The 20904-nt window shown below is 40.6% G+C and overlaps 1 protein-coding gene across 3 annotated transcripts; it reads left to right on the top strand.

Moving 5' to 3' along the window:
• Positions 1-789: 789 nt before the first annotated feature.
• akap11 (A kinase (PRKA) anchor protein 11) lies at positions 790-18673 on the top strand. Of its 3 annotated transcripts, none has more exons than XM_043248186.1 (12): positions 790-1477; positions 4425-4521; positions 4610-4720; positions 5666-5719; positions 5826-5957; positions 6495-6735; positions 7416-11580; positions 11721-11876; positions 13007-13093; positions 14656-14702; positions 15075-15256; positions 15608-18673. In XM_043248186.1, exons 2-12 carry the CDS (start codon positions 4459-4461, stop codon positions 15767-15769), a joined length of 5400 nt encoding a protein of 1799 aa, XP_043104121.1. In that variant the 5' UTR covers positions 790-1477; positions 4425-4458; the 3' UTR covers positions 15770-18673. The 3 variants fall into 3 exon arrangements, with proteins under 3 accessions (XP_043104121.1, XP_043104123.1, XP_043104122.1); XM_043248187.1 differs by having other exon boundaries at positions 791-1477; positions 13010-13093; XM_043248188.1 differs by lacking the exon at positions 13007-13093.
• Positions 18674-20904: the final 2231 nt, after the last annotated feature.

The raw sequence follows: 20904 nt of genomic DNA, 5'->3' as shown, positions 1-20904 counted from the left end.
ACTTATTTTGATTTTGACTTGCACGGTCAATAAATATGCATTAACACACCACAGAATTAACACAATGAACTGACAGACTATTATCTTTCAATAATTCCATATACCATATGATAGATAGATAGATAGATAGATAGATAGATAGATAGATAGATAGATAGATAGATAGATAGATAGATTTTTGTTGTATACTAACTATAAGTAACTACACGACAACTAATTCTTACTATTTTGCAACTACATGTTTACTACCTGTTAGGGTAGGCTTAGGCTTACTAGAATAAGTTAACATATACTGACATATATAAGGGTTTTTTTACATCAGTATATGTTCAAATTAAAATGTTAGAAGATATGAAGCAGACAGTTTACAAATACTCTAATTACTGCTAGTTGAATACCTAAAGTGGACTATCAAATAAAGTGTTAGCTTATATATCATACACACACATATATATATATATATATATATATAGAGAGAGAGAGAGAGAGAGAGAGAGAGAGAGAGAGAGAGAGAGAGAGATGAATTAATAGTTTGACAGCACTAGAGAAAGAACATTTATTTTAAAAAGATGACAATTATTTAGGTCACAAGCAGCCTGCAGTACGCCTGTGGCCCGCCAGGGGACGCTGCCCACACTTTGGGAAGCCCTGATCCACTGGTGAAGGTCTATCACAGAGCCAGAGGGCAGATGACCTTTATGAAGTATAATGTTCATCTGATTATATTGTTTATTAATTTGCCAATTTATACCTATACCTATCTTTAAATAGGTATAGGTAATGCATAACTATTCACACTTCACATAAAGAGCATTTAATTTCTGTGCAAATTAAGTTTCAGATTACACAGATTCATGTATGAGAGAGACATATCTGGTAGAAAATCCCAATAAAATAAAAAAACCTCAAAATCAGATTCAAGTAAGACACCCCTTAATTTTCTCCAAATACAAATCAGTTTTCAGCAATAAAACCTAACTACCCTGATCTCAGAGTTAAGTGAGGACGCTTCCAAGTGAAGAACTACATTACCCATAATTCTGAAAAAAGGTCCACCAATCAGAGAATGTTCATGTTGTTACCGTGAAAACTAAATTGCTGTACTTAACTGACGTTAAAATAATACCAACTTCTAAAAACAGAAAAGTCTTTGTTCTCTTCAGGAAGCAAATGTGCACTTCATCCCAGTTCTCTGGTAAAATTCATTGAAGTGTTACTTTTAGCCAGTTATTTTCAACGTAACCCCGTCCAAGTAAACACTGGGTGTCAAAACTAACGTTAAAACCCGTTCAAATCCTACATTCAGTTGCATTGGTTTATTTTTACAAGTGTATCATACTCCCATCATTGTCTCTGCGCTCAGCTTCTCTCAGCCGCCGCTCCGGGTTTGATTACTTTCGCCTGCTCGTCTTGTTTTGATGAAATGAACGGACGTAAGAGCAGCTAGCTGCCCACCGCACGGCTCTGTCGCTACAAGGTGAGACGCGCTTGTTTTTAATTTGTGTCATTTTCCTGAATTCCTCCCGTGTCGCAGAGCCCTTGCGACCCCATCGAAGGGTGTCCGAGACGCGGACCGCGGCTGATGTTATCCCAGGCCTGATGCTAACGCGCGAGCCAGCTGCATCTGTAACGACATCATCGGGCTTTAGCGTTAACCACACCAAAACATATCTCTGACGAGGCTTTCACACGCACTGCTCGTGAACAGAAAGCCGTAATTCAGCGACAAAGCCTGTCCCGTGGCGCTACATGAGAATAAAACTAAACGAATCGCCAAACCGAAAATGACAGCCGTGACATAAACATGATTGGAGATTAACTGACGTCGAGAAAAGCTTCAAAATGCGTGTCAAATGGCGGGTTGTCGTCGTGCTGCCAGAGCTGAGGGGGGTCGTGTTTGAAGCGTTATTGACAGTTTTGCAATTGCTGAGTGTTAAAATCGGGGTGTCGTGGCGAGGGATGGCGTCGTGTGCGTTAAGTTTTGCACGCAGCCACTCCTCTTCATAAGCTGAGAGCAGCCAGTGATCTCATAAACATCTGTTGATTTGAGGAAATCGTTTGACCCCGCCGATGCTCTCCTCGCAGATCACACGCAGCGGCCATCACGTGCTCACGTCCTCCTGAAGGGGCTCGAGGCTTGCCCTAAATGTGCTCTTTTTGTTCTTATAAAAACTGCTTCCCTTTGCAGACCCCACCCACACGCACATCAAAGCCTGACCTATTTCAGCGTTCAGGTGTGAAGGCTCCTTCAGTCAGAAAGGCTGTGGAAACGCTGTGGTCCTGTACAAGCCGGGCTCCTCCGCTCCATCAAAGGCCCGCAAGCGGTTGCAACACTCACCCCTCTCCACAAAAATCTGTTTCTTCTTCTTCTCCAGAATTTAGTCAGATTTCAAAAATGCAAGACTTTCTTTCCGCTTCTGTAGAATGTTGATAAATCATTTTTGCATTGCCAAAAAAAATCCCCTGATGTTTTCCAAAATATCTTTTTATGAAAAATAAGCCTGTCATCAGTTACTCTCCTTCCTGTTGTTCCAAACCTGTTAAATTTTCTTTTTTCCTTCACGTGGTTGGTTACCGAAGGGCTCCTGGTAGCCATCGACTTCCCCTTTTTTTAAGCCAATGCCGATCAGCTGCTCCAATTTTGGAACGATATGAATGTGGAAAAATGTTTACGGGTTTTTAATTTTGAGGGTGAGCTATCACTTTAAAGACCGTTGAAGAGCGCCAGTAATGTGTGAAGCTGTATTAAACGTTTATTTTTGGTTGGACTGTCCCTTTAAGAACGCGGCCTGTAGTGTAATGTTGTGATTCTCCTTGTGGCTGGTTTGCTTATATCTCTTTAATAAAGCCCTTTTAAAATCCTTATGGGACAAATACTTCCGAAACCAAGGCCACTAAAAAAAAAAAGTAGGCGTCCGCCGTTAGCGCCATCAGATCGAAGTCCTTGAACAAATCTCTCTGTCGTGCCCGTAAACAATCGGTGTATTATAATTAGACTGAGCAAGCGTTCTGGGCAGATTTAGTTCTCAGGCCTTATTAACCCACAACAACAGATGGATGCGCTCCCCTAAACCGCTGCTCAAGAGCTAGCTATCTGCATGTGACACTTGCTTCTTATTTATTCTTTGTCTGCTTTATCAGATTCTGTTTTGAATCCCTCTTCGCTTCTTTCACGCAAGCTTCTGCAGCGCACAGATAAGATCTCACTGCTCCTGCACACCGTTTCGGTTCAGCCTTTGTGAGAAAGTGATAACAGCCTGACATCGGGCCGTCGTGTAGCCTAGACCTATATTTTTCAATCCTTTTGGTGTACCGCGCACACAGACGCCCCAAGATAACCGGCCTGCTGTAGGCGGTGTAACACTGAAGATGCGGATTCTTCAACTTTCACTGCTTGGGTAATTTTTTGTCTACTCATATTCAGCCCGTCTTTCTGGAGCAGCGCTCCCGTATGTTGCCTATAAGTCATGTGATCGCCGCGATCCAACTCACAGGCACCGTTCGCCCAAAAGTGAAAATTATGTCACGGTTTGCTCACCAAACGTTCGTTCTTCTGCAGAGCACAACAAAAGGCATCTTGTTTTATTTGACACGTCTGTGTGTGGTGGCTCTTCCTCAGTCCGTCCCTTGTGAAGTTCACTCAAGTTCTTGAATCGATTTTGCTCGAGAAGCCTCATAATTCTCTCGGTTGTCCACACTTTTCCCTTCCACTCAACTTTTTTTTAGCAGCCTGTGAACAGCCAGTTTCTTTGGCAGTGACTGTTTGTGGCTTACCCTCCCTGTGAAGGGTGTCTTCTGGACAGCTGTCAGATCAGCAGTCTTTCTCGTGATTGTGTAGCCCAGTGAACCAAACTGAAGGCTTAACCGTTTTGAAGGCTCAGGAAACCTTTGCAGGTGTCTTCAGTTAATTAGCATGTCTCCATATTCTAATTTGTTTAGATGTGTGAATTAGTAGGTGTTTGTTAAATGTGAGCCAAAATCATCACAATTAAAAGAACCAAAGACTTAAAACTACTTTAGTCTGTGTGCAGTTATTTTTTAATACATGAGTTTCACAATTTGAGTTGAATTACTGAAATAAATGAACTTTTCCATAACATTTTAACTTATGGAGATGCACCTGTACTCATGCACTATATTTGTTACAAATAAAATGTTTGTAGGCCTGTTCATTTATATATATATATAATATGCATTCAATTGCATGGACACAAATAAACATGCAAAAAATCTATGTAAATGTTTCCATGCACTGTGCATGTGCAAAAGCTATATTTTTTAAGACCGCTTGAGAAAACTTGAGATTGTTTCAGGTTACACCATTCATTCTGATTTGGTATGATGTAAGCATGGCTGCTGTAAGCTGGGCTTTATTTTTGGTAGCTAGATTGAAAATGTTTCCGATGTTTTTAATTCTCTTCAAGGAGAGGAGAGCCTCCTGTCCAGCACTGCAACATCATGGACGCCTGTGCACGGATCAGAGGGGTCCCATTAAAGAGCCGTGCCACCATGAAGAAAGAGGTACAGTGCTGGCTGCAGCGATTCAGTTCTGTTGCGTGCATTTCCAAGCTCATTCACTTTCCAATATGTTTTCTGTTTGTTTGAACAGACCATGCGCGAGGGCTCAAACCCGGGCCTGAAGAGCCTGTTGAAACACAAGAAGGAGCTGTGCAATGTCGTAGTGGAGCTGCATAGTAAAGAACCACAGTCCCTATCAGAAGTAAGGATTGAATATGATTGCAACTGGTTCTAATGTACAGGGGGGGAAAAAACTTCTTGACAGCCATTTTCACCTTTGACCCATTGCAAACTGCATACTAACATCGTCTATGTAAAGTTATATTCAATTTGACAACTTAATTTCATGACAACATAACACCGCAAACCCCAAAACGACTATAAAAAGACAAGAACAACTCTGCAGCTCAAATAATACACACATTTAAGCACCTAAAAACAGTCCTTCTTTATGTTTTACGATTATTTCCATTATCTTTGTTATTTGAAAAAACAAGAGGCTGGCGTAATTTTTAATGCGCTACTCAACATGAGTATGCAACAAATTATGTTGATTGGGCTGAGCCGGAATAATACATACACAGATGTTTCGGTTTAAATGTTTCATGACCTCTTTTTGTGTTGAGTAATTTTGAAAACCTCTATGACAACAGATATTGGTGATAAGAGAGCGGTTAGAGTCAACTGGGACAGTTCAGCAGTGCTACTGTTGCATCTCACCTCAGTATATACATGACCGCACCTCATGAGGCTTGGGTGAATTGTTAAATTCAAAAAAAGAAATTGCAGTTGCAGCATGGCTTGTTTTCATTTTTGTTAGGATGGCATTTTTCTTTGTGGCTTTGTGAGACATAAGAAGGGGGTTGGTGAATTGTGCCTGCGGATATCGCAATTTATTTGCACACACTGTCTGCATTGTTGTCTAAAAGAAATCAAATAATGCAAATATGACAAATAGTACTGTACCGTATTTCCTGGGATTGCACAACTTGTCTAAACACCTGAGTAGTGAAGGTGCAAACTGCTAGTCATGCGTAGATGGAGTAGGATAAGCTTGTTTGTGTACACTTTTCCATTACTTTGCCATCCCAGATTTCATTTGATTATGGCATCACAATATTATTGGCATAATTCTTCTCTTTTATAGGTACATTATGTATGCTTGCCTAGCCATGCTGAGGGGGAAGATTTTACTCTACAGGTACGTGATAGTTTGCACCACTTGAACGATGAAAGCTAAAAATGAACATACTACAAAAAGAGAGATTGGTTGGATCCTACAGTCATGTATCCTTTGATGCTCTCAGGCTCTGACGTCCCTCTCCACTGAGATGATGGAGTTGCTTCGATCACTACATGTACACACCCTTAAAGATGAAGAGATTCTTCTCCTCAAAGACCCCAAAAGGCCTTTTGAGAGAAAAGAGAGTGTTTCACAGGTATGATTTGCTTTTATTATGCTTAAATATTTCAAGTATGTTTATGTTTTTTGGGGGGGGGTTTCGACGAGACGTGTTTGCTGTTGTCGTTATTTTGATATCAGGTGTCCTTCATTGTTTCGTCTGGGCTTCTAAATTTGTGGCATCGTTTTGTGTGAAATTAGGTCTAAACAGAACTAACCTTGTGGTAGGCAGCCATGGTATTAAGTTTTATACTTTGAACATTACATAAAACCACAAGTGTTTCTCAGACATAACAAGAGATTGCATGCTTTCTTTCATGCATGTCCGGAAAAATAAGAGTGCCGTGAGAAGTCTAAAAATCAAACCTTCTCAAGAAATTATGTCAGATCAGGGTTTGACAGTTTTTATATTTATAATTATGCAGCAGAAATATGTTTATCTTCCAGATTAACATTACGTTTATCATAACAATTTATAACAAGTATCAAACGTTAAGCCTTTTATTGTGTCATCTTAGCATTTGATTGATTCTTTTTTTTGTTTTTCAAATGCTGTCCTTTTTTTTTTCCTCAGGCCTGTTCAAGAGCTTTGTGCGTATTGAGACATAGCCCCACTCCTCAGATTAGTGTTTGCGGCATGCTGGGGTTGTTGGCTCGATACACGGCTGGGATAAGGTATGCACTGGAGTTACAGCTTCTTCAGAGGGGCGCTTCAGAAGCATGCCAAGCTGAGGATGATGACACCAATCAGTCTGTCTCTTCTATCGAAGAGGACTTTGTTACTGCTTTTGAGCATCTTGAAGAGGAGGATACAGGTAATTAGTCATGATTCTTAATGATCCTAAGAATGGGCTTGAACCATTTTAAAGTTTGGAGTAAGTAAAATGTTTTTGAAAGAAGTCTTGCAAATGGCCGTTTAATCAGAAATTAAGTCAAAACTGTAGTATTTAAATAAATGCTTTCTATTTCACCTTAATTTCCAGCAATTATCATTAATTTTTCATTGATTCTGTAATGAAATGTCTTTTAACTGAAAGTTAAAGTATTTAAGTGTTTAATCTTGTCATTTTACATTATTGACGCTCTGTTCTTCTATTTGATACTGTTAAGTGCTTTGACACAATCTGTATTGTTAAAAGCACTATATAAATAAAGGTGACTTGACCTGACAATTTTTTTTAGAATGTAATTTATTCCTATGATACAAAACTGAATTTTCAACATCATTACTCCAGTAGGCCAAAAGAACAGCCTTCTGTAACATTATAAATGTTTACATTTTTTATCAGTATAATGTCACCTTGAATGAAAGTAGTCATTTCTTTAAAAAAAACTTACTAAACAGTAAATAATTCAACAATTCATTTGAGCTTTCTTGAATGAGAAGGATAGCTTATACTTATAAAATACTTAGTAGTACTTATTAAAAGATGTTTCAAAGTTTTGGATTTAATTAACTGCTAATATTCTTACAAGCTGTTCTCTGATTTTGCAGGTGGCCATAGTCAGAGAAACCAAAGGGATGTGGCATCCCAGACTGTCCCCTTTCATTTAAAAGACTTATCCGGATCTCGCATTATTATAAGTTCCATCCCAAGGAAGTCGGTGCACAAAGAAAAGGCTGCTGCAAAAGTGTCAGAAACTGTCCTGAAGTCAACAACGTGGCCCACAAGTTCAGAGAACTCGTATGCACTTAGCAGTCTTCCAAAGGGACGTGCTACTTCTACATCCCTCACAGAGTCAGATGAGTCAGACTGCTCAAGTCCCAGCCCTATTATATTCCTGGATGAAGTTGGATATCAGAAGAGTCTTAAAGCAAAACTTGACATTCCCAAGATCCCTGTTTTAAAGGATGGAGTTGAAGATTCTGACTCAGAAGTCAGTGAATTTTTCGACAGCTTTGATCAGTTTGATGAACTAGACCAGTCTTTTGATTCCAACATCAAGGTCCTGAAAGAACAGCCCCTCCTTGGTCAAACAGAGAAGCTTGTTGACAACTCTGGTTGTAAATTTGTGTCAAGGGGGTGCTCGACCACAGCAATGAACCCTCACAAGTTTGATCATAGGACTCTTCCAGCCAATGTCAAGAAACCTACTCCACTTAAACCAGGATCCCCATACAGTATTCACTCTGATTCACCAGATTCCCCACGGCCTGCAAGGACTCCCTGCGAGGAAAGCGGGCCGCTCTTCAGTCCAGTTCGTTCATCTGCATTTAGCCCACTCGGAGAAGGAGGCTCCTTAGAGTATTTTTGGAAGGCAGATGGAGATGGCTCAGAATTGCGTAAACCACAGGACCTTTGCTCGCTGTACAAAACGTACTCCGATTTTGCCAACAACCTGTCAAAAGAAATCCTTGGATCGGTCTGTGGGTACTCCTCCCCTGTTGATTTTAACATTAATAAGAACTTGAGCTGTGTGTGTCATAAGGAGTTCAAAAACACTAATGGGCATCTAATGAAGCTTTCAGACATCCAGGAGACAGTCACCATCACCAAATCCCAATCACAGTCTCTTAAGGATGGGATTCAGAAGTTTGCTACAGACTTGGTTGAAATGAGCCTTGGAAGTGCCTTAAGGGACTTGCAAAAAGGTGTGTCCTCATGTACCACTACACTTTGCCATTTGGCTGCAAGACTGACTTCTTCAGTATTTCAAATGGCCTTTCATGAGATAGGTATGCGCCATGCATATGTGTTAAAAGAGCGTGCCATAAACGGTCTAGCTAGTTTCTTAGTAGGGGAAGCCATTTCTGGAGCCCTCAAAGAGTTCCTCTTTGTGAAAAAGCAGATTTTCAACAACACTGTCACACGATTTGCTGCAGATCTGGCTGAGGAGTTAGTGTTTGAAGGTATTATGGAGGTCTGCCAGTTTTCACATCCCTCAACTCCACTCACACCAAGTGACTGGTCGTTTGAGCAAGAGGAGGAAGTGGTTTCGTCCTATGCCTCTGACCTGTCAGAGTCTGTTCTCCAAGAGGCTTTTATAGAGCTCTCACAAGCTGATGTGACTTTCACTACACAGGCAGCTATCAGTGTGTCAGTAGACAACATTTGCTATGTGAGTGCTGAGGATAGTTCTCTCATCACAAAAACGTGCAGTGCCCAAACAAGCTATCTTGGATCTCAGGCCATTGCAGAGGCTGCAAATCAAGAGCAGGATGGTTGCACAGTGAAAAAAGCCTTGTATTGTGTGTCTGGTATGGCCAGTTGTGTTCCAGTTCCTGTGGCTGGCAAGGTCATATCCCATGTGAACAACTCTGATGAACCTTCTCAGTATAATACCAGTATTGGTCACGTATGTCAGACCAGTCCTAAAAGAACCATTTGTTGCCAAGTGGAAGTGGCATCCTCAAACTCAGAGGCCTCTGAAACTACTCAGACTGAGTCATCTCCAGGTCCTGCAAGAATCCAGGATGCCAGCGTGGAGGTAGTTCTTGGCAATCCATCCACTGAAAATGATTCCACCAAACCCTCCATTGGAAAGACATTTCAAAACTTCTCTGGCAATATGGTGGACACTATAGTAGGGGAGGCATTTGACTTGATGCATTCCTCAACAAAAGTGAAGAAGAAAGTGGAGGATTGTGCAGACTTTTTGAGCAAAACAATAGCATCTCGCATATCCACTCCAAGCCAGGTAATTGTTAAATCACAAGATGCATCGACTCCCTCACAGGTTCCCTTTCACTTGGTATCAAAGGGCTCTTGTGACCCATCCTCCAGAAGTGTACGTCCAGTCTCTAAGCTCACCCCAGATGTCCGTTCTGTCGTGAGAATGGACACACTGGAAGTGCCCACTTTTGAAGTTGCCTCATGTGGAGGTAGAAAAGCCGGTGCCGATGATTTTTCAAGCAGCAACTCTGGTACAAAATCGACTGAAATCCCTAGCACTCCACCTTCAAGTCCTCAGCAGTCGTCGGATGAATACAGCGAGAAACAGATCAGACAGTTCTCGAAGAAGCTTAAAGGAACACTCGCAAAAGAATTTTCTCCTGCGACTCCTCCACCCACCCCTTATTACCCGCCTGCCACCGACATCAAAGAAGAAGGTTCGGTTACAGACAAGGCCGATTTCATGCTCAAACTCATTAGGTCTCTCTCTGAAGAAGCTGGCAGCAATGAAGACGAGGAGGAAAACCAGGAAGATTGTCCTCACTCTAGAAACTGCCAGGCAGAGCTGATTCCCAATGTCAGGAGCAGAATGATCGAGAGGAGTGCGCTCCATTATGCAGAGCGTTTAGCGTGCCACATTGTTTCAATGGCCACTGAGATGGACACGTTAAGCCTTGGAGATGTGAAGATGACTGTGGGTGAAGAAAGCAAAGCCAGTGTCGCCTTGCATAGCGCACAGTTCTCAGAGCAGACTTTAAATTCTTTGTGGACGTATGCTGGAGAAGTAGCTGGAGAAGTCATCAATGATGTCAAGAAGATGATGAGTTCAAGCCACTGTCGTCATAAAACACTGAAAAGAGGATCTGTCAACTCAGACAAACATCAGAGCGGAGACAGCCTTTTGGGAAGTTTGACTTGTCAGTGGCCTGGTGACGCCCAAGTGAGCGGCAGTTCAAGTGGGTTGTCGTCAGAATATCCAAGTTGCGAGAGTGTCACTGACGAATATGCAGGTTACCTTATAAAGGTGCTTAAGAAAGAGGGAGGTAACCGAGAGCTTATATTGGATCAGTATGCCACTCGCTTGGCATATCGATCTATTAAATCTGGCCTGGCTCATGCAGCACGAAAAATAAAGCAGAGATCACCTTTGAGGCTTCACTCTTCTAGGAGTTTGCACAATGATCGTAGTCCTGATGTTTCCCAAATTCCCACATCCAAGTCATCCCACGGTGCACTTATTGATGGAAAAGATGGATCGTCTTGTGAATCCCTGCCATGTGTTTGTCAAGACGGTCAAGACGTGAGCAGTAATGAATATGTAGAACTTGTGAACTTCGCAGAGTCTCTGGCCTACAACATCACATGTGACGTTACGAGAAAGCTGAGAATGAGCTCTGTTAGACTGCCAAAATCGCTCACTGATTCTTGCCTCTACAGGAAATCCATTGTCGAGGACATGCCAGAAAATCTCATCAAAAATACATTTTCATGCTCTCTTCTACCTTATACAGAAACTAACAGGCTCTACCATAGTACCAGCAGCTTGAATGACGGCAAAAGCAACAATGGTGTAATACAAGTCATTGAACATTATGCCAGGAAAATTGTCGATGACACTTTGGAAATGACGCTGGGGCCGGCGTGTGTTCAGGCAGTGGGGGACAGGAGGTTACTTGAACGCCATTCCTTCACAGAAAAGCTGGTTGAGGCATATGAAGCTTGTCGATACTGCCAAGGTCGAGAGTGCCTGTTTTGCAGTAGAGACGGCCGCCGTGGTTTCCAGGGAGTGAAAATAAGAAGGCAACAAGAATCAGATGCAGTGACTGGACTAGAAATTCCTAGAATACACATTGATTTGGAAAAGAGAGCTGCTTTTGCTGAAGAAATGGTGTCCAGTGCCATTGAGAAAGCCAAAAAGGAACTGAGCTGCACCAGTTTGAATGCAGACAGTGGGATTGGTCATGATGGCGCAAGCTTTGCAGAAAGTCTCACCACAGAGATTATGACATCCGCATTGTCCAACGTCTGCCAAACCGTCAATCTTGGGTACAGTGACACAGAATCATACATGCAAACTATCACTTAAAATTGCTCATAAGTTACTCATGAGAAGTGGATTTCCTAGATTTTGAAACTTTTTTTTTTTGTTGTTGGGCTCCTGTGATTGATGACTTTGTCAATTTCAGTACCTCCAGAAGAGAAGGCGTCAATGTGACGGAGTCAACGGTGAGTCAGCAGCTCAGTTTGAGCGTTGGAGATGACAGTCTTGGTAGTTGGTCCAATCTAAGTTTTGAAGAAGACCACCCAGATGAGAGCAGCAGCTTTCACCATCTTAGTGACAGGTGAACAAGACCCACCACACTTAGAAGCGATACACAGCTCATTTAAACTTGAAATGAAGCATTGCTGGTCGATTACCACACTCAAGTTCACTTTGCTTTCTTTTCCTGTGCACCTTTCACAAGCATGCGGCTGAAAAGTACAATTTGGTGAATTAGCAGTGGATTGAATGGATTTACAATTACCTTACCAGTGCAATACAGAGAAGACAGATTTGTGCTAGAAAAGAGCTCAGGCTGAATTTCTAAATTATAATGTCAGTGTCAGATCTGTAAGTTGTATAGTAGCCCTCCAGCGCATTTTTCATATCATTTGCAAGCGTGTTTAGGTTTTTTTTCAGTGGAGGTATTTTGACTATATTCACATGTTTAGTCTGAGTTTTATCAGTTTAGGTTTTGGAGTAGGAGAACATACTGTATGACTCATTATAGCTGAAGAGCGTTTATTGTTCTTTTTCTTTCTTTTATATACAAACCATTTTACACTTTCTTTGAAGCCAGAGATGCTGGTTTTCTCTCAATTTACCAAAATTGCTGAGGAACACCTAGGGCCTTGTCCAGATGAGCATTTAGGGATATTGTTTTCATTCTCAGAAAAATGTAACTGTCTTTGGCTTCAAAACATGACGGCTGAGTCACACAGTCTTGTCTTTCAAAGGCAGGCTTTGTTTTGTAGTGTTTTTGGCTGTAGCTTCTCAATGGAAGCATTTTCTATCAACAATTTAATATCTCCCAAGAAACTAAAAGTTAGAATGTATGAGCAATTTTTGTTTTGAACAACCCATGATACCATGAATATCTATCAAAATATTTACAAAAGGTGTGGTTGTCAGCTTGAGGCAGTGTTTCTGAGTAACCAATTGTTAACGTATCACTCTGTACTCCATAAATCATCAGTGTATCCAAATATAGAATTTTTTTATGTCCGTTAACATTAATCAGTGTTAGAAATATGTGCAATTAGACTCTTTTTTTTCTTTCTTTACAACTGTTGTTTAGTGGAAAATATGATTTCTTCTAAATAAAAAAAAAATTGTAACCAATATATTAATATCACGATCAAAAAACTTCTAGCAGGTGATCTAGATTTACTTGAAATGATTTTGTAGTGTTTCTTCTTTTTCTCTCCCCAGCAGTAATGGAAACAGCAGTAGCTGGAGCAGTCTGGGTTTAGAAGGCGAGGTTTATGAAGAGCATTTGTCCTTCTCTCCATCAGACAGGTTGGTCTATGGAAAGAGGCACAGAATAGCCAGCGTGGGCTGCTCTAATTACTGCATGATGTCATGCAGCTTTTTATCAGCAAGTGCTGAAAACGTATCTGATATCACCTTTTAGAAACAAACCATCGCTTTGTTTCTCCATTCAGAGGATGGAATTAGTCAATTGGGTCTTTATGTATGTGTTGGTAGAGTTGTGGGAGTCGGAAATGTTAGGGGGGGGGGGTCATTGACTTCATAAGTGTGTTGTGATATTTTCTAGAGACTGAACAATCTGTCCTTTTTGCATGCTTCCTGTTTGAGTGAAAAAGGATGTCCCAGCCTCCAAATCCCATACGGGTTCAGGTCCACAACATGAATCATGTGCATTAGAGTACACCATGACTCACTCCATAAAAAAGCAACAGAGATCTCTTTATAGTTTCATACGTCAGGTACAGAAAAATAATATTTGAAGAAGCATTATAATTGCATCTTTTGCAATTGCAGTGTCGCTGGTCTCGCGCGTTTCACACAGCGCTCGAGTTACGGCGAATGAATGGAGAGTTACACAATGATGTTGAATTGTCCGTTTTGTCAACCATTCATGTAAACAGTCTATTTCGTCACAAGTGAACGGTAGGGAGAACATGTATCAGTACATTGCTTCCGTGAATTTGGTTTTAAAGGGATAGCAGCCTAATTAAAACCACTCACTGCTCTTGACTGAATCATGTAGTACTTAGTCCTAAAGATTAATCAAAATGTATTTATATAATCTGATATATGTCTGCTTAAAAAGAAACAATATGGTAAACAAGTTGTTATAAAAAAGGCATAGTTAGCCTTTATAACCATTGGTATTTCATTGGTTATATGTAACAATGGCATTTTGTGTGTCACCACAGTTAAATCAGTGTCTGTCATGATAGAACCTTAATGTCAAAAATAATGAGATTGGACATTTTAGAAAAATGCTTAATGAATGCATTACACTGCAACTAAACCCATTTGATTTTAGCTGACTAAATTTACTGTAGATTTAGTCAATTAAAATCATAATTAGCCAACTAAAACCAAAAAAATTCAGACGACTAAAATATGACTAAAACTACATGCTATTTTAGTCAGAAGACTAAAACTACATAAAAGTTTTCTGTAAAAATTAACCCTGTATTTTACTACTATTCCTACTAATTTTACTACTCCCGTACTAATTCCCATGCAAATCAGCGCTGGACAACAAACTTTCTGCTAAACTGCTGATTCATCTGCTAACAATTCATTTAGATTTTTTTTTTGTAGAAAATTGTTCCTCTGATTGCATAGATATTTAGATCATTTAGCCACAATGCCATACCCTATTTGGTTAAAGGCATTAAGAAAAATATATTTTTTAAGAAAGCATTAACACTAACCAATATGGGCAAATCATAAACCAGCTCCGCCACAATTCATGCCATATTTATGTAAGAAATGGGAAGCTGGGAGCTCCTGTCACTGTCTTCTGCATGTGGTTTGTGGTGCCTTTCCCTTCCATCAGTCATTGAAACTGTCTTACACCTGTAATATTTTCAACCCTATAGTGACGGCACTGAAGAGAAAGAAGCTGAGGCCAAAGAGGATTCAGGCGGTAAATGAAAACTATATCTGTTCTTTGTATTTTTCTCCGGCGCTAGTGTTTATTCTGTGGTCTGTTGTAGACCTCAACTGTTAGACTAATTTCAGCCCTTATTTTTGCGCTGCCACTCATTTAAAGTGGTCTTACTTGGCCGAGCACCTTTAGCTCGCCCCTGTCAAAGCCACAAGGCTATTTATCCACGTTCCTAGTTGTCTTAACTGTCAGACCGGCTCCATGTGGGTCAACAGATGAGCTCAAGCAGAGTTCTGGGTCTGGCCTAGTTAACAGAGAGAGCGTGGGAACTGGTTTGCTGAAGTAGACTGTGTGCTGTGATGGTTTTTGTGTGTATGTACGCGCTCAACGTGTGTGTTTTGTCCCTTGCAGGAGCGGTGCGAGTGGAGAGGGAACATGGGCCGGCAGAAAGAGCTCTGCTGGTGGTCAGTACAGACGTCCAGGGTCGAGCTGTGGACCCCCAGTTGACGGCTGTGCTCCAGTGGATCGCCGCCTCTATCGCTGATCTGTCTTTAATGCAGCTGAGTCAGCTCTCAGCCCAGGAGCTGCAGCAGGTGAGAACACCAAGTATAATGTATTTCACAGTAAAATCATGTGTATATGTATGTATGTGTATTTATGAACCTGGACCACAAAACCACACATAAGGGTCGATTTTTCAGAAATGAGATTTCAACATGAATAACAACATGAATAGATAAGATTTCCCCATACAATGTATTGTTGGCTCTTGCTATAAATATAGCCCAGCTACTTGGTCCAGGGTCACACATATATATATAGTTTGTGGTGTAAAATGAAACGTTTTAATTGCTGATACAAATTAAAAATGTGATTATTTTAACTTGTCGTCTTTTCCAGCTTAAAATTTGCTAATACTTTTGTGCGTTTGTCTCCGGCTCTAGCTGCCGGCCGTGGCACAGAGGCTGAGGGAGAAAGAGTTCAGGGTCGGCGACCTCCTGCAGGCTCTTCTGAGATACTTTGAAGAACGGCGCACTGAAGAAGAGGTCGGGGACGCAAGGAACGGCCACAAGAGCCTCTTCCAGTGGCTTCTGGAGCAAGCGTAAATCACCTTCACACTGACACCCGTCAGCCATTAAACGATGAAGTTTCCTGTCACTTTACAGTGATCTGCAATGTATCTGCCAAACCTAGAGGCATAGCCAGTGGAATGTGTTTATGTGTTGTGTATTGCTTGTGCACCCGTGGACACCCAGGGGGCGCCATAGAAGCAACTGAAGTAATCTAAGAGCCGTTCGTTCAAGTGTGTGTATTGCATGCCGTGACCGAGAGTACCTTTTGCTTGCTTTCACCTCTCTTTTTATCGACACTTTGTTTTCTTTGAGATTAGACTGCATATCACGCTTTTGGCACGCCATCACCGATGCCTACCCTACACCATGCCACAACACAAAAGACAGAAGGGTTTTATGAGTTGTTAGGGAATCCCCATGGCTGCAAGAAAGCTTATGTCATCTCCATACCTCTCCTTTGTGGGGATGTTCGCACTTGTCGAAGGGACCAGCCGTGCAATCCAGCATTGCTCCAGGTCAACGTAAGGTATTCCATGATTCACAACCCATAAGAGAAACACTTGGTAATTATAACCTTGTTTCAGCACATTTTTGGCAACAATACTTTGATACCAAGCGTGACGGTTTAAAAATACCATTTCACTGGTAATTAGACAAGAGACAGTTAGCGTTGAAAGAATACATCAACAAGTATTACCTTTAACATTCCCCTCATGTGACTCATACAGTTATTTCAGTGTGATAAGCTATTCATACTGGTATAAAATCAATCCGGTATACCTGTAATGTGCTTTTCTAGTTGTTTACAACATATGCTGCAGTCAGACTCCGTGATCCAACGCCCATAAAGAATCAAACGTGTTTTAGTGCACTACAAAGTTGGTTGCTACTTTACGGGGAAAACACAAACATACTCTTCAACTTAGCTTAAATGGCTGCTAAACATGCACACCCCTTTGCCAAATTAGAAAAACTCGCAGTAAGCTATTGAACGTTACTTATAGGGGACATTTTTTTTTTTTGTTTCTGTCTTGTTCGCTCGTTGGAGGTTACTGTGACGCACTGGTAGTGCATTGCTTAACGAGGACACATCTGCAGTGAGTATATCTGAACTAGTCACCATCTCTACACCTAAACCTCTCACTCACTGCCCGACCTATAGTGTGCACTACACTGAATATTGCACTTTACCGAGGAATGGTCAGACAGGCCGCTTCCTATATCTTTGTTTAGATTTCAAAAAACACTCTTAATATAGCTAAGCCGTAACAGATCGCAGACAGCTAGTAGCTGTTTGGCACATCTAGCTGATCAAGCCCTAAGGGACAAGTGTCCTCTATCGAAAGTATTTTCTCACTGCATTTTTGTACTTAAAGGAAAGTAGTTTTTTTGCTCACTCTCATGACGGTCGGAATCTGTATGTTTGCTTTATATTTCGGAAAACACTTCTGTTAAAGTCTATTAAAGTTTGCAACATTTGAATGACCTGGCCTTCCAAAATGTAAACAGTTGCTTGGATATTTTATATAATTTCTGAATGAATGAAATGTGCTTTGGCTAAGTGGATAAGAAAATCTAAATATATTATAGGTCTTTAGAAATATGGAAACCTGTTTCTGCCACAGGATTAAAAAAAAACAACAGGGTTTTATCTCAGAATTTTTACTTTTTTTCTCAGAATTGCGTAATATGTCGCGTAATAATAATTCAAATTCAACATTTTTTTTAATAAGAATTGTAAAGTATAAACTCGCAGTTCTGAGAAAAAAAGTGGCAGAAAAAATATTTAAATTTGCAATTTCTTTTTTTTTTTTTATTCAGATTTTTAGTGTAGCAAAACATTAGGATTCTTCCAAAATTGAAGAATCACTGGACAAAAGCTGCATATGTGTTTTGAACAGCAATGGGAGTGAGTAAATAATGTAAAGTTTAGATGACCTGTTCCTTTAAGTCTTATATTTATGAAGCTTCTGAGATTTGTCTTACTTAGATACTGTTACGGTGTGATTCAATGGTGAAATATTATGGAGGCAATCATAGTTTGTAAAGATTGTTATATCTTGTGCTTACTTTCCTGTAAACACGCATGACACGCTTTCAGCCCATGCTTCACGTACTTCTCTTAAGTGTGCATGGATGTGCTCTTCAGTGCTGATTCATGATCTTGTGCATGGTTTTTAAGCCGGCCAATGCCATATATGCTCAAACTATCTGCTACTATGGGTAAAAAAAAAAAAACACATTTCTGTATTCTTGTTGTTGCGTAACATCGGCGCTGCCAAATATGTTTGGATCTGCACTCAAACAGTATTTGTTTACATTCTTTTGAAATATTTTAAAACCTGCCATACACTGTGTCGGACATTTTCATATGATAGCAGTACCACCTAAACCGTAATGTGGGAGAGGCGAAGAAAGGTAAATCCTGTATACGAACATTGACTCTTGAGTAGATTTGAGGAGGTGTTGGCACAAGCACGCCGTGACCATCAGCGCTGCCTCATTTTCAGTGGGATTGTATATGCATCTGTGCTCTTGCAGTTATTGTAAACATTAATGCTGTAGATGTTCTGCCCTTGTGTTCTTATTTCCCCTTATTTTTGTGTACATTCCTATATTTCACAAATGATCTATTGCTATTTTGTGTTTAAAGTAAGGCTACATGTATAATGCAGAATACACGCCATACTAAACAGATGAATATTTTGTTACTTGTGCAGTGTTCCTCCATCCCGTCTCCTCTATTTTCTTCCTGCCCATTTGTATAATATTGCCAAATAAGATATTTAATAATTTATGTAAGTATAAGTTGCAATGGTGAAAACACTACTTGTCCCCCCCCCCCAGTGAAGTTGCTGAGTAGTTTACACATTAAAGCTTAATGCACTACACCTGTACACTGTAAAAAGCTGTGGGTAATAAAGCTTTTTCATTTGATTCGTCTGCTTATTTACTCTACGCTCTCCGACATCTTTCATCTCAAACGTTTCAGATAAAGATGAGTTTGTTCTGTGGAACATAGCTTTAACCTCTGACCTCCTCTGTAAAAAAAAGAGCAATTATTTGAACTAAATTACAAAGACATCCTTATTTATGGTCTATGTACTTTATACGTAATGGCATCCACTTCCTACGCATTTCTGCGGAAATGTGAGTGTTACACATGCTCCCAGAATAGCTTTCTTGAGACTGATTGATACTAAACATTCAAAATATCCCCTTTTTGTCTTGGTTATGTATTACTGTTGAGGAAACATTCTATTTTAGAATTTTGCAAACATAAAAATCTTTTTAGAGAATGCCGAAAAGTTGTTCCATTTATAAAAAAAAAAAACAAATATGAATGTACAGCTAAAACGGTTTAGAAAAAACAATGTTTGGACAGATGTGTAAATTGTGTTTTGAGAATATTATTAAAGAAAAGATAATTGAAGAACATTTTGTTCATAATGTTTGTACATCATTTTGAGAAAACCTTGCCAGAATGTTGACGTGAAGTGCCTAATCACTCACGCATGACATGTAGAAATGAAAAAATCTTCTTTGCATGCAGAAGAATTTTTGAAATGTACAGTAAGTGCGAAGGTCAAACGAGTCCATCTAGCACACTGACAAGCAGTGCAGTGGAATGCAAAAACGTGTTTAAAAAAATCTGCAAGACCTAGATCTTATCGGTTTAAGCAGCTCATTATAGTACAGATCGTTTTTTAAAACCTGCGGGCCACAGCTTGCAAGTAAGGTGGAGTTTCGCTATGCATGTGAATGGCGATTGTATAGTGGCAGCAAAAAAATTGACCATTAATTTTTAGGGTCAGTGAGAAGGAGGGAAACGGTCAGTAACGACTAAAAATAAACACTAACATTATTAGCTGACCTCTAGAGGAATGAAAAAAATATCTCTTTAAGTTGTCCAGTATTGTTTTTCACCCCATACAGCCACTCCTTACTGTAACTAAAGCTGAAAAATGTGCTATCCTCCAGAGCTGGAACAACAGATTTGGTGTTTGTTAAATGGCGATGAGGCTCACTGTAATTTCAGGCTGTGTAATGACATGCTGGAGAAAGAATTTCAAATGGCAGCAAGTCTGACAATAGGGGAGATTGAATGAATCGCCCATTAACGCACTGATGAAAGCCCTCTGTGCCGTCATCCACACCCAACCCTCACACTATTACACAAGGTGGCTCTCAGCAACCCCCAGCCAACACAAGCAGAGACCCATTGACTTTATTAGGTTGGCCTCACATCCCAACTGGTGTGGTCTGACATCAGACAGGCTTAGTCTTAGACTGGAATCCCCCCTTTGGGTCGGCCATGATTCAGGGAATGATATCACTTCCTTCCCAACCCTAACACAAGGACTGCGTTGCTTGGTGAATCCATTGTGGAGGAAAAGTGGCTCTGAAATTCATGACATATGGTAAATAATCTCCACCTACCTCATCCCCACTGCTTTCTATTTTGCCTCCTCAATAAAAGAGACTTAATGAATGTTTTGTTGAAAATAAAACTGTTTAACCACATAGGGTTGGAACCCATTCAGTTTGCATCACTACAACACCAGATGTATGTTTTCTTAATGGATTATGACAAATCGCGTTTGGCTAGGCAGTGACTCGCAATAATTAGCACGCAGTCCAATGCGACGGTCAAGCTGCCGTGATTTATCGCCGAAGTTCTGATGACAGCTGGGTGTAGAAAGTCTTTCAGATTCATTTCCTCTATTCATAAAGGGTATAAACACTCATAAAAGCTATTTCTCACGGCACACTACATTTCATTTCGACATAAATACAATAGTTGCCACAGTTCAATAAGGTCACGCCAATGCAATGGCGTCCTTCATGCTAGTTAAAGGTTGACGGGAAAGATAGATAGCAACGTCTTGAAGAGATTCCAGCAACCACCCCATTTTTTTTGTTTCAGAACATGAACCAGATGACAATAGGGTCTTCTCCCAGCACCTTTCATGAAAGGAACGGGCGGGAGTGGGTGACTTAGCAGGATGGCTGTAAGATAACGCCCCGTGCCAATTTCTCTGAATCTATTAGCAGTTCATTTCCATTCGTGACCACAGGCCATTGTTTTACCTCACAGCAAGGAGTATCGAGTGGCCGTAACCAGGACATCTCAGACAACACGACGACGCACATGGCAGTGGTTTCTG

Source organism: Puntigrus tetrazona, chromosome 9 (genome assembly GCF_018831695.1).
Source record: "Puntigrus tetrazona isolate hp1 chromosome 9, ASM1883169v1, whole genome shotgun sequence".
In the NCBI taxonomy this organism is placed as follows: Eukaryota; Metazoa; Chordata; class Actinopteri; order Cypriniformes; family Cyprinidae; genus Puntigrus; species Puntigrus tetrazona.
This window is presented reverse-complemented; position numbering and strand designations above follow the sequence as displayed.